This window comes from Lissotriton helveticus, chromosome 3_2, assembly GCF_964261635.1.
Source record: "Lissotriton helveticus chromosome 3_2, aLisHel1.1, whole genome shotgun sequence".
In the NCBI taxonomy this organism is placed as follows: Eukaryota; Metazoa; Chordata; class Amphibia; order Caudata; family Salamandridae; genus Lissotriton; species Lissotriton helveticus.
In genome coordinates, this window is record NC_136062.1 from 146,767,600 (window position 1) to 146,780,136 (window position 12,537).

Sequence of the window (12,537 nt, forward strand, 5' to 3'; positions counted from 1 at the left end):
TTTTGCCGCCCTCCCCCTTTTGACGCCCTGGGCGGCTGCCTAGACCTGCCTAATGGTAGAAACGGCCCTGTGAGCAAGCCATGCCTCCTGCCCTGCCCCTTTTGCTCAGAGCGGTCTACTTGAGTCAGCGCACAGGGCATCCCCGCAACGGATGCACACAGCAGGCACACCGCTGGCATGCCAAAGGCGCGCCTAAGGCACGACCGTCTGCGCCCATCCGTTCACAAACAGCGTACAGGCCCAACCACTCTGCTTCTTCCTCATTGGATTCTCCCGCTGGGATAGCCTACTCTTGACACTCATTTCTGGCACTCAACTGGTCAGGTAACTTTAGGAATTACGATTGTTTTAATCTTTCTTCCCTATGATCTTCCTTTTCCTGCATATACCTCACTTGTGGCTTCATTTTGACTGTTCCTAAGCCTAACACGGTCTCTAACACTATGCCCAGCTTGTCTGACACCGCGCCCTCACCCTTCTCCGTGACCGAGGAGCATCAGGCAGCTTCTCCCATGTTATGCCTTCTTTTGAATGCTTGCTCGCTAGATTAACACAGCACTGAATTCCCTTTCTTTCTGGACACCCGTCAGCTCTCACTTCCTCGGAGGTGTACTGGCAGTTATCCACTCTTCTGACCTGTTCACTGTACTCCTCTGTCATCACCTCTCCGTGAAGCTCTTCTCTTCAGACCATGAGTGATCTTCGCACAGGACTTTAGTCATCTCATTGAAGCCGACATTCTGCAAAGACAATGTCCTTGTTTGGTTCGATCAGCTAGGAACAGGCCATTCACATCTAGCTGGTCACACTCAGGATGTCATATTTTCCAATAACCCTTTTCTTGGAAATTTTAGACTGCTCCAGCTTGTCTGGTCCAACTATAGGTCCATTCTTTTTGATATTTCACTAAAGAAATCTAGCACATCGATCCCCGCAAGACCATCCTGGACTCTATATAGCGCTTGGCAAAATGTTCAAGCTTCGTCACTTCCTTATCTGCTCGACTATACTCTTCCAGCTTTCACTTCCGAGGTCGCATCTGCAGGCTCTGACTACACCAACTTGCTTGACACTGCAGCCGCTGCTCTTCCACCTCAGACACAAAGGAAGATCAGATGTCAAAATACATCAACCCCTGGTTTTCTGACGATCTAGAGGCCTTTAAGCAGGCTTGCAGGAGGCAGGAGAACCGCTGGAGGATTAGTTATGAGGACCTGGAATAGTCCAATTACAACCTTTGTCTGGCTAGGTAACAGTCCTTCATTCGCAAGGAAAAAACTGCACACTTCACTGCTAAAATTGAGGCGGCCATTACCTCTACAAAAGAACTGTTTGCAACTGTCAGAAAACTCACGACCGATAGTTCTTCTCTGATCACAATCTCCACTCAGTCTTTTTGCAACTTTTTAGCAGACACTTTTTGATTGAACATGGAAGAGGTATATAACATCTTTTCTTCCTTCTGTTCTACAGCTTCCTCCAGTCGACCTCGTTCCTTGTTAACACTTCTTCACATAGTGATGTTTCACCTCCCTTGAGTGTTGAGTTTACATTTCTGTTTAAAGCTGCCAAATCTGGCTCACCGGGTGATCCCTGCCCTCCTTAGGTTGCCAGTCTTGTTGCCAATACCATCGGGTCCTCGCTGACAGAAATTTTTTGTCTTATGTGTCTGTCAGGTATTTTGCCCTCGGCCTAGAAGAAAGTTTTGGTCCATCCACTCCTAAAAGTTCCTTGGCTCGAACGTCATGATCCAAGTAGCTACGGTCGAATTTCCTGCTCACATTTGCCAACTAAAATCATTGAAAAAGTACTCAACATCCAGTTCACTGAGCACATTCAGGCTAACAGCCTCTTTGATTCCGCCCAATTAGGCTTCCGTGGTGAGCACAGTATGGAGATGCACTCATTAAGGTGATCAAGAAGATCAGAATGTTGCTTGATCAGGGGTCGCAGCGGTCAGTGCAGGTAAGCGCGGTGGGGTGGTGGGACAGGCGAAAGTCGACAGATGATGCAATAGGGAAAATTAAATAAATCTTATTCAGTCATCTGTCGACATCCAGCCGCCCCGCCCAACCGTGCTTACCTGCACAGACTGCTGCTGATCAGGGGGTAGAGCTGCCCTGATCCTGCTTGACCAATCAGCAGCATTTGATACTGTGCATCACAGGCTACTGATGGAACTGCTGGTTAGGCTTGGGAACGGATCAAGTAATTCCTCTCTGACCATGAAAACTCTGTCCGTATCTCTGACTTTACTTCCTCCCCCTTCTCTTTTCCTTGCAGGGTCTCCAGGGCTCCTCGCTCAGCCCTACTCTTTTCAATCTTTATGTGACCTCCCTGGCTAAGCTTATCTGTTCCAACGATTTTGCACTTACATCCTACACTGACGATATGCAAATTGTCATCTCTTTAGCAGCCCAGAATAACGGCACGGCTGCCAGGTTTTCTAACTGTATGACAGATGTGAGCTCCTGGATTGCATACAATTGCCTCAAGTTCAACCCCAGTAACATGGAGGTGCACCTGTTCAGAGCACAGCCATCTTTCTGGTCCCCTCTTTGGTGGCCCACTAAGTTGCGCTGCCTACCTAACTCGGTTAAGGTCGCCAAAAATCTAGGCGTATTGCTCAACGACACTTTGTCGTATCACAACCAAGTTAACACTGCCACATCTGATTTCTTCATTCTCAAAACTATAAAGAAGATTCTACATTTCATTCTCTCTCAGCTACAAAAAACAGTAGTCACCTCTTTAGCTCTATTGAAAATCGACTACTGCAATGGACTGTACCTGAATGCACACTAGCTGGTTCTTAATAGATTACAGACCTTGCAGAACACTGCAGCATGTCTGCTTCTCAAGATTCTGTGACATCACTCAATTTACCAAGCGATCAAATCTCTTCATTGGCTTCTAGTCAGATCCCAAATCATCTTTAAGGCACGTTGTCTTGCCTACAAAGCACTTCATGATCAAGGCCCGGCCTTCTTCAGGAACTTCTGTACCCTGTATGTACCATCCTGGTCTCTACACTCTTCCTCTGCCAATCTACGTGCAGTCCCCAGATTCAGTTGTCTGAAGTGGAGTGGCAGAAGATTTGCCTTTGGGGCAAAAAAATCCTGGAATCCCCTTCCCTTATATATTAATACCATGTCCAATCTACTTGCCTTCAGGAAATCTCTTCAATCTTGGCTTTTTGCTTCTTGATTACTTTTTTTTCACTCCCTTGTACATCTCTCAGCTAACTCCAAGTCACCACATGGGTATGCAAGCGCTTTACAAGATTCATTAACATAACATAACATAACAAGAAGAGTGTCTGTCAGGTTGAACATAGGTCAGCCTAACAGACACTCTTCTTGTTTAGTCAGGCAGCCAGGAGCTAGACATGCGCTAAATATGTATGCTCCAGGCTGCCTGATCTCAATTTTGCCAGGCTGAGGATTTCACAGCCCTGTGAGCATGACCACCTCAGCCTGGCAAAAGTGCCCTTAGGCTCCCCCCGTAAGGAGGGGCAGCGTCACTGATTGCCTCGGACCTGGGTGCTTCAGTCCTTAAGTGCCCAGGGCCGAATTTCAATCAGTGACACTACATCACTGAGTGGGGTGAATCAGCAGTCTCACTGAACCCATCCTACTCTCTGACGGGTGAGGGACTGCTACCTTCCCTCATTGGCTAACATTAAGCTAGCTGATGAGGGAAGGCAGCAGTCCCAACTCTCCTGGGACGTCCAAGGCTTCCATCTACAGTGAAGGTAAGTTTTATGTGTTTGTTATGGATGTATGATGGTACGACGCGTACCGTCACAACGCATTCCTTTACAACGCGTTCCTTACAACGCAAGTCGTTACCACGACTTGCGTTGGGGACGCGGATTTCGAATAGTATAATTTACTATTCTAACACCAGTCCCCGTGGACAATAGGGAAGGTGTTGGAATAGTAAATATACTATTTTTAATCCTCTAGCCACCTCCAGCGCAAGTCGTGGTTACGACTTGCGTTGTAACGGACGCGTTCTAAAGGCCACGCGGAGTAAAATCCGCGTGGTAAATGATGTTTCCCGTTTGTTATCTTTGTTGTATGCGTGTGTGTGTGTGCGTGTGTGCATGTATCGATGTATGTGTATTTGTGAGCGAGTGTTGTGAATGGGTGTGTGTGTGCACGTTTGTGAATGCATGGGTATGAGCGAGTGTCTATGTGTGAGTGGGTTGCCCATCCCCCCTTCCCTGGTAAAATTACGGGCCACCACCGGCTGTTGGAGTCTCCTAATTTGTTCTGCTCCTGTGATTATGGTGAAATAATGACACTGCCAATAAAAATAACTGTTTTGCTTGCGGTCCTGCGATTTTCATTGCCACTTCTAAGCTTGTAAGACATTCATTATTGCACCAACTGTGAACCTCACTCTGAACCTGATGGAGCTGCAGAACCAGCAACAATGATTTTGTGTGTTTTAGCTTCCTCGCCTTTTTTATGTGTTCTTTTTACAAATTAATCTTTACGAAAATTCTATTTCATTCTAGTTTTATTCTGAAATGGCCCGCAGTCACCTTGTTGGTTCATCATTTATGTATCCGTCCTGTATCTTCCCACACAGACCAGTTCAAGATAATTTTTGGCACATTATTATACACAGTACAAATAATAAAATGGAGTACACGAAGAACAATACAAATATCTATAAATTCTGCAAATATAAAACATGCATTTCCTACATATAAGTACACTTGGAATATATTATACATATTCTTGGCGTATAAAATCAGTTCATATAAAAGTAATTTTGCTTGTAGCTGAGTTAGCTTGAACCATACAATTTGGACCAAAATCCATTTATCAGCCTCATCTTCAGAGAAGCATATGGTCCATCATTGACAAATGTTGATCACTGATTCATTTATTAATTCACAAAATGATGTATGTACATGATACTTATATGGATGTACATATGATACTGTGTCTTCCACGTCTAAAAATTGGTACTTTTAGAACATCTTTTCAGGTCCCAGTATGGTTTTTCCAGCTAAAGTCACATCTTTCTTTATTATCCACAAGCAGTTTTCATGTAAGATGGTCTATAAGTGGAATCTATATACCACATAGGTACTATACAAAAATATTTATTGTTTCTGTTTAGAACCACATTTTACCTACATCCTGTACAGAAAACAAAAGACGAATCTGGAAATAATATGGATCTCGAAGCAACTTCAGAATTATAGTATTCACAATTACTTGTATGTACAGCATATCAGGCCAGATGTACGAAGGGTTTTACCAAATTTGGACCAGTAAAAACTTTTTGGGCATGTACCAATCCTAATTTGTGAGTCGGTAACTTATAACCCACTCGCAAAATAGGGTTTCTGAGTCGCTATTAGGAAAGGGCATGTTAGGAGCATCCTTTCCTATTAGCGAGTCACACTGGTGTGCAGGAATGTTTTGCGACCGGGAATGCGGTCGCAAGACATTAGCAGTTACCGGTAACCCATTTGCAAACAGGAAGGGGACCCCAAGGGAACCCTTCTCTTTCATGCATGTGGGCACAAACATTTTTTAAAGAGCAGGCAGTGGTCCCGCAGACAACTGCCTGCTCTTAAAAAATAAAAAGGTAGCTTTTCATTTTTATTTTGAAATGCAATCATAGACATGGTGGTCTACTGACCCCAGCAGGACACCAACACTGTGATTGTAGCCATTCAAAATGAGTCGCAAATTGCGACCTGACTCATGCATCGGGATGAGGCAGGTCCATCTGCCATCCACTGCGAATCACTCACAGTGTCAAACACATTGTTGTACATCACAGTTTGCTTTTTCCTAATAGCGATTCACTGAAATTCGCTATTATAAAATCGCAAACACGCTTTTTTGTATATATCTGGCCCATTGTCACATCCAGCCAAAGTGAATCTGTGAATGGTCGAGTGATGCTGCATTTGCCCTTCAGTCAGCTAACCCAGCTGTTTAAAACGTGGGTCATTGAAGCACAATTATAAAACCAGATCCGATTAGATGTAGACGACAATGTTATTGGCCTCATTAAAAAACATATGGTGTCACTTTGCCCTTTTCCAGCCTTTCCGACCCTTTCTTTTGCCTCTCTTCTCTGCTTAAACAAAACGACATCTATCAGTTTAAAGATTGTTTACACTCAGACCCGGTCTGCACTCGGTGATTTACTGCAGTATTTACTGCAGTTTATTCATCAAAATGCAAGGAGAAGCATAAGTGACATCTTTGACCTCCAAGGACAGCACAGACTAGAACTGTTATCAAACCCTTAGACCCGCAATAGGGCAAGTTGCTGCCTGAGTGCTGGGGGGAGAGGGAAAGTAATGAAAAACAGGGATCTTGTGGGGCAGTGCTACCTGCATCAACAGGCAAGCCAGGGGTAGCAGATGTTACCTCAGTAGTCCCTAATGGGCGTCCAGGCTTCCCAAGGTGACATCTGGCACCTCTGTAGCATAAAGAAGTGCTCACATTTATTGAAAGGAGGGGGATATCAGCACGATTGTTATGGAAACCATAGATTAAGACAGATATAGCCTCTGAACTCAAGGACATTTTAGTTCAAACATTTAAGCAAAGTTTCCCTTTATCTAGGCCTTTAAATTCTTAAGAAATTTGTGAAGGACATCTTTGAAAAATAAAGAAGCATGAAGCACACACAACTGATGTTCGTGCAGGTAGAGTCCTGTGTGGGTAGGTTCATGTTAGGTTGTTGCAAATACACCACAGAAATAAAAAGCATGAAAATCAGTAAACTGAAAGACATGCTAATATATTTGCTTGAACAATGAACATTTTTATGGAAAAAAAATATTTTACGAAAGGTATAACGGGAACAACATTTTTAAATCCTTGACTTTTAAGGTGGTATGTCACAGGAGATAGTTGTTTACCTTCTTGAAATCATAATGTGTATTCTTCTTATTTTGGGGAAGGTTGTGCCTCACTCTATTCATATTCCCTAAATCTGAGTGCAAACCATCTTTTTTTTTAGACTTTCCTCTTTTGTGATCAAATGTGCACAATTATTGTATTCATACTGTAAGTTTACCCGGTGGAGGCCTTTTTATTCAGAATCCATTAACCGCTGAATTCATTCTAAAGACCCCTTCTTCGATTTTGTGTAAATCATAGTCAAGCAAAATCTTTAGATACAGCTTCTACAAAATGTGGTGCGGACATTAAAATGGAAATTGTACAAATGATTGTAAAGACAGAGAAAGCCACTAAGCATAACCGGTCTACAACAGAGGCAGCAAATTTCCATTCATTGCAAATAAGTTCATCTTCGTCTTGGCTTCGGAACCTATTAGCAATATATCGGACTTCATTCAATATCTTTGCTAAATCTGGATCACCCTCTGAGTGGTGCATGTTGTGAAGAAGGGTGTCTTCTTCGGACGTAGAGCAGGTCATCTTTCCACACATTACTCCAGAGTCTGTGGTGGGAGTACACTCCAGGCCTTTAAACCCAAGGTATAGCATGTTGCCATTGTTGGACTGTGTGCCGCTCACAGTGTTCAGCTCCACACTTGATGTACTAAAGCGGCGCTTAGAATGTTGGCAGGCTGAGCGCACTTTGTTCTCTCCAGGTCTTTTCATTCTCAGAAACCAGGCACACCAATTCAGCAAGATATTTCGTGTCTGGAAAAAGAAAGCACAAACACAGCACAGTGCAAAGTTATTAGTCCATACATCCAAAATAAAAATGAAGCAATGACAATAAAATAAGCTCAACATCTTGTCATATCTCATATTAGGAATAGTATAAAGAAGTATACGTTCAAATGAATATCCACCTGAATTGCCAATTACCTAGAAAACACTTTTTTTTTTAAACGGGCAGTGTAAGAAAAGTTCTATTTTTGGATGATCACCTCATATTTTGACAGATGCTGCTGTGTTTTTGACCCTCTGCAGTGGAATTCTGCTAATCGGGCCAAATACGTGCACTCTCAGCTCTAAAACATGTTGAAATTAGCTATACTCCTAATTGGCATATTTAACTTACCTATGAGTCCCTAGAATATGGTATGTAAGTTAAATTGCACTGGCGGACTGAATCACATATTGTGCCACCACTAAGGTAACAATGCAAATAATGCCTGCAGGTCTGCTATCAGAAACCTGACTGTGCAGGTTTAAACTGCAAATTTCTATTGAAAAATAACTGGGACCCCCTGTAGAATTGATAGAGCAATTCCTAGGGCAGGGACTATGTAAGTCAAAAGTATATCCCTAGGCAATCTAATAATAACACATATGTCATAGATCTTTATATTTCAGTGCGTATCATAAATGCAAAATAAAAAATAAAAATAACTGAAGTATGACAATTAAAACTAATGTTGTCAAGTTAAAAACACATTTTTATTAAAATACAAACACAATAAAAATGACCTAGCTTGGAACCAGTGTCTATTTTTTATCTCATATAAACATCAAAAGTTTCTCATTTCATGTCCTAAAAACAGTTCCAATTAAATACAGCGATTCCTTTGGCAACAATTATAAAAAATCTGGTGGAGTCTGTTCCCTCACCCACTTAAGCCAGGCATTTCTGCAACAAGCAGCACTGACAAAAGGCATTAGCGTGTTTGCACCACAAACGCTCTGCTTAATTACCAGATGATATATGTACCTGGAACTCCATGCACTATTCCTGTCTAAAGGATTAAAACATTGTGCTGCATTGTCTTGAAACATTCCTTTGAACTCTGAAAACACACGAGAGATGGGATGGAAGTGCCTGAGGTCACTGGGGTTGGGAGACAGCTTCTTGAGAACGAGTTTGACTTCAGCGTGTTTTCATTCCTATGGGAAAGTGGCTGTGGTGATGGACGCATTGAATATGGCGGTGAGTTTGTTACCAATCAACCTGCTTCCCAGGTTGAAAATATGATGGGCACAATGGTCCACAGGCGCTCCTGTGTGGATAGAGTCCATAATGGCCATGGTATTTTGCGTGGTGAGCTGGTCTTAGGTGGTAAGTAGGTGGTCAGGTTTTGCATCTGTGGAGCCCAAAATCACCAGAAACAAATTCCATGATGGGATGAAGGTCATCCACACCTGGATGAGATACACCTGCCTCAAGCTGAACTCGGACAAAACAGAAGTCCTTATCCTGAGGCTCAACACCTCCATCTGAAAAAGACTCCTAGAGGCCTAGTTGGGAACCCCCACACACCCACGGACCAGGCATGAGACCATAGCATCAAACTGGATTCCTCGTTCATGATGAACTGCCAGATCAATGCCGTCTCCTCATCATGCTTTCACACACTTTGCCTGCTTCAAAAGACCTTCAGATGTATCCCCACTGAGACCAGAAAGACGTCACCCTTGCACTCATTAGCAGCAGACTTGGCTACAGGAACGCACCCTTCGTACGCGTTCCCTAGAAACTCCTCAAGAAACTACAGAATGTTCAGAACATCGCAGTCAGGCTGGTCCTCAACATCCTCCACTGCAGCCACATCTCTGAACACCTGTGAGAACTCCACGGCCTCCCAGTCAACAAAAGAGTAATGTTCAAACTCCTCTCACACGCCTAAAAATCTCTCCATGACATCGGACCAGCATACCCGAACCACCGTCTCTCATTCCACTTACCCACCAGACACCTCAGCTCTGCTGAACTGGCCCTTGCCACCGATCCCCGGATACGCAAGACCAGGACTGGAGGAAGATCCTTTTCTCACCTCACCTCCAAAGCCTGGAACACTATTGCTTTCCACCTCAGGCTATCCCCATTGCTGACCCAATTCAGGAAGGATCACAAGACCTGGCTCTTCGACTGAACCTCACCGCCTAGCAGTTCCTGCCGCCCCCACCCCCCTAGTGTCTAGAGACCCTCGCGAGTGAGTAGTCACGCATAACAATTACTAATTGATTGATTGAATGATTGATTGATTGATACTGAGATTAGAACTGGCCTCGATACGGTTGGCAAGGGTGCTCCGTTTCAGCTTTTTCAGGAGTTGGTTGACCGATTTTTTGAAAGATTTTTGGTCTTTGGTGTCCTTGCTGGTGTGCCACCTTCTTTCAAGTTACTTGCGGTTGCGTTTTGTAGTTCTCAGTTCTGTGGTGTACCAGCTGGACTGTTTGGAGGGTCTCTTGGGTAATGTGGGTGTTGGAACTGGCCCTTCTTGCAGGGTCATCCTCAAACTTTTTGCTTCTTCCTCCCTTATTTTTCCTGACCCGTGGCTGTTGGCAATAGGACTCTGCGCACTTTACCACTGCTGATCAGTGCTAAAGTGCATATGCTCTCTGTGTAAATTGTTATTCTGATTGAATATACATGTTTGGCATATTTGTATCACCATGAAGTCCCTAGTAAAGTGCACTGGGTGTGCCAGGGCTGGTGATGACAAATGCTACTAGTGGGCCTGCAGCACTGATTGTGCCACCCACAGGAGTAGCCCTAAAATGATGTCTCAGGCCTGACACTGCAGTGCCTGTGTGCAGTTTAGAACTGCCATGTCTTCCTGGTCAGGGTCCCCACTGACCAGGCCTAACCCTTCCCTTTTTGTGCACATCTGTCACCCCTATGGAAGGCCCAAGGTACCCCCCTGGACAGGGTGCAGTGTATGTAAAAGGTAGAGCATGTACTAGTGCAGGTGACATGCTCTGGTAGTGAATGGCAGCCATTTTCGTTTTTCACTACTGTAAGGCTATCTTGCTCCATAGGTTAACATGGGGGATGCTGGCTACAGTGGTTAACAGCATTTCTTCCCATAGGAACAAGCTAGGACAAAAGTATCTAGTATCCCTGAACTCAGAATTTAATAACACATCTTTTAGGAAAGGTTGTTTTTAAATCCTGTGTTGGAGAACAGCACTTTTAGAAAGTTGCTGTTCTCTTGTCTGACCCTTCTGTGTGCCTGGGCCTGTTTGTGTATTGACTGTCTGGTTTGAGAGTGACAGGGGAGGGAATTCCCCTGGATGAGTCAGCACTAGGCTGAATGACTGCATTTGCAACTGGAGTAGTGGGAGGAGTTAGCACCTGGGCTGAATAGGGCTGTGTTACAAACAAAGAAGAGAGTAAGGGAGTTCGTTCACTCAAAGGTGAACTAGAGACTTCTCCTATTCCCCTGGGAGGAAATGTATCAAAAACAAAGAGAGGAGTATCCCCTATGAAGTTGAAGAACAGACGTATCTGGAGGACCGGTTCTTGGCAAGAAGGAGGAAATTCATCCTTTTGATAGAAACCCCTCACTCACCACCTAGTGGTGACATGCTTCATCATCGGGGTCCACCTTGGCGTCCTAGCGACACCAAGGTGTGCTGCGACACCTGGACTACAGTGGAGCGGGTTGTGGCTGTGGGTGCAAAAAAATAAATGTTAAAAATTGTCCTGGTTGTACTCAGAAAATGTAGTTTTAATTATAGAGCAACTGAACAATGTTTAAAAATATACGGGCGAGATCCTGGTAGGGGGGTTACGACCAAAGGGATCTCTATATGTGTTGAGTGGTCAACATGTTTCTACCTTAAGGGCTATTGCCCGGTATTCGTCAGGACCAGAAAAAACAGGTGGACAGGGGGTGCGTGCTCCCTAAAAAGCACACCCGATCCTTGATCCCCTGTGTGCCTACTGGCAAAAATAGCCAGTGGTAGGTGCTGCTCAATAAAATAAGTGGGCAGGCGAATAAGCAAAAAAGAGACTCGAATAAGAGTACTCAGCGCTTCAACGGGCAGGGCGTAGGGTCAATGCCTGTAGCGTAACATATTAGTTACTGGCAGGGAAGATCATGGTCGACCTACTCCTCGCGTCCTCTGCTCGGCCACGCCAAGGTGGACCCCGATGATGAAGCATGTCACCACTAGGTGGTGAGTGAGGGGTTTCTATCAAAAGGATGAATTTCCTCCTTCTTGCCAAGAACCGGTCCTCCAGATACGTCTGTTCTTCAACTTCATAGGGGATACTCCTCTCTTTGTTTTTGATACTGAATAGGGCTGTGCCTGCCTTCCACAATGCTGGCTCCACCCCCCTGCTGGGCGGCTGAGGACCCTGCCCCTCACTCTGAAAGGAAAGAAGCATCCAGCAAAACAAAGTACTCAGGAAACTCCAGAACTGGTTCAGACCGGGCTCAGGGCCCACATGCACAGAGAGAACAAAGACTTTAGGGGTATAAGTACAGGACCCCTGACAACAGAAAATTAGATCATCCTGGAAATCAAGAAGGAACCTCTGCCAAGGAGAAAGCTGAAACTGAAGAAGGAAGACTGTCCTGCTGTTGCTCTGCTGGACTGACCTGTTGCTTTGCTGCCAAGGAGAGGGGAAGGACTTTGCTGCTGAGCTGTGTCCCCTGTCTTGAAGGAATCTCCAAGGGCCTGAGTAGAGCTGGCTCCCTGTTTTGAAGTCCCAGGAACAAAAGGACTTCACCCCCAGCTTCCCTGAACTCTGCTGAGAGAGTTCTGTTCTTCCTAGAGTGCTTGATCCAGTTGTGGGGCCTCTGGAAGTTGTACCTGAGCTGGGAAGCTTGAAACTGAGCTTGAGTGACTTTTGAACTTGAAAAGT

General features: G+C 44.6%; 1 protein-coding gene across 1 annotated transcript in view; it reads right to left on the reverse strand.

Moving 5' to 3' along the window:
- Positions 1 to 4,509: 4,509 nt before the first annotated feature.
- CHRNA7 (cholinergic receptor nicotinic alpha 7 subunit) overlaps positions 4,510 to 12,537 on the reverse strand; it is a 520,833-nt gene continuing 512,805 nt past the window's right edge. Inside the window, exon 10 of the mRNA XM_078684612.1 lies at positions 4,510 to 7,658. Within this exon, the coding sequence (XP_078540738.1) occupies positions 7,149 to 7,658 (510 nt within the window). The 3' untranslated portion in view covers positions 4,510 to 7,148. The remainder of the gene's footprint in view (positions 7,659 to 12,537) is intronic.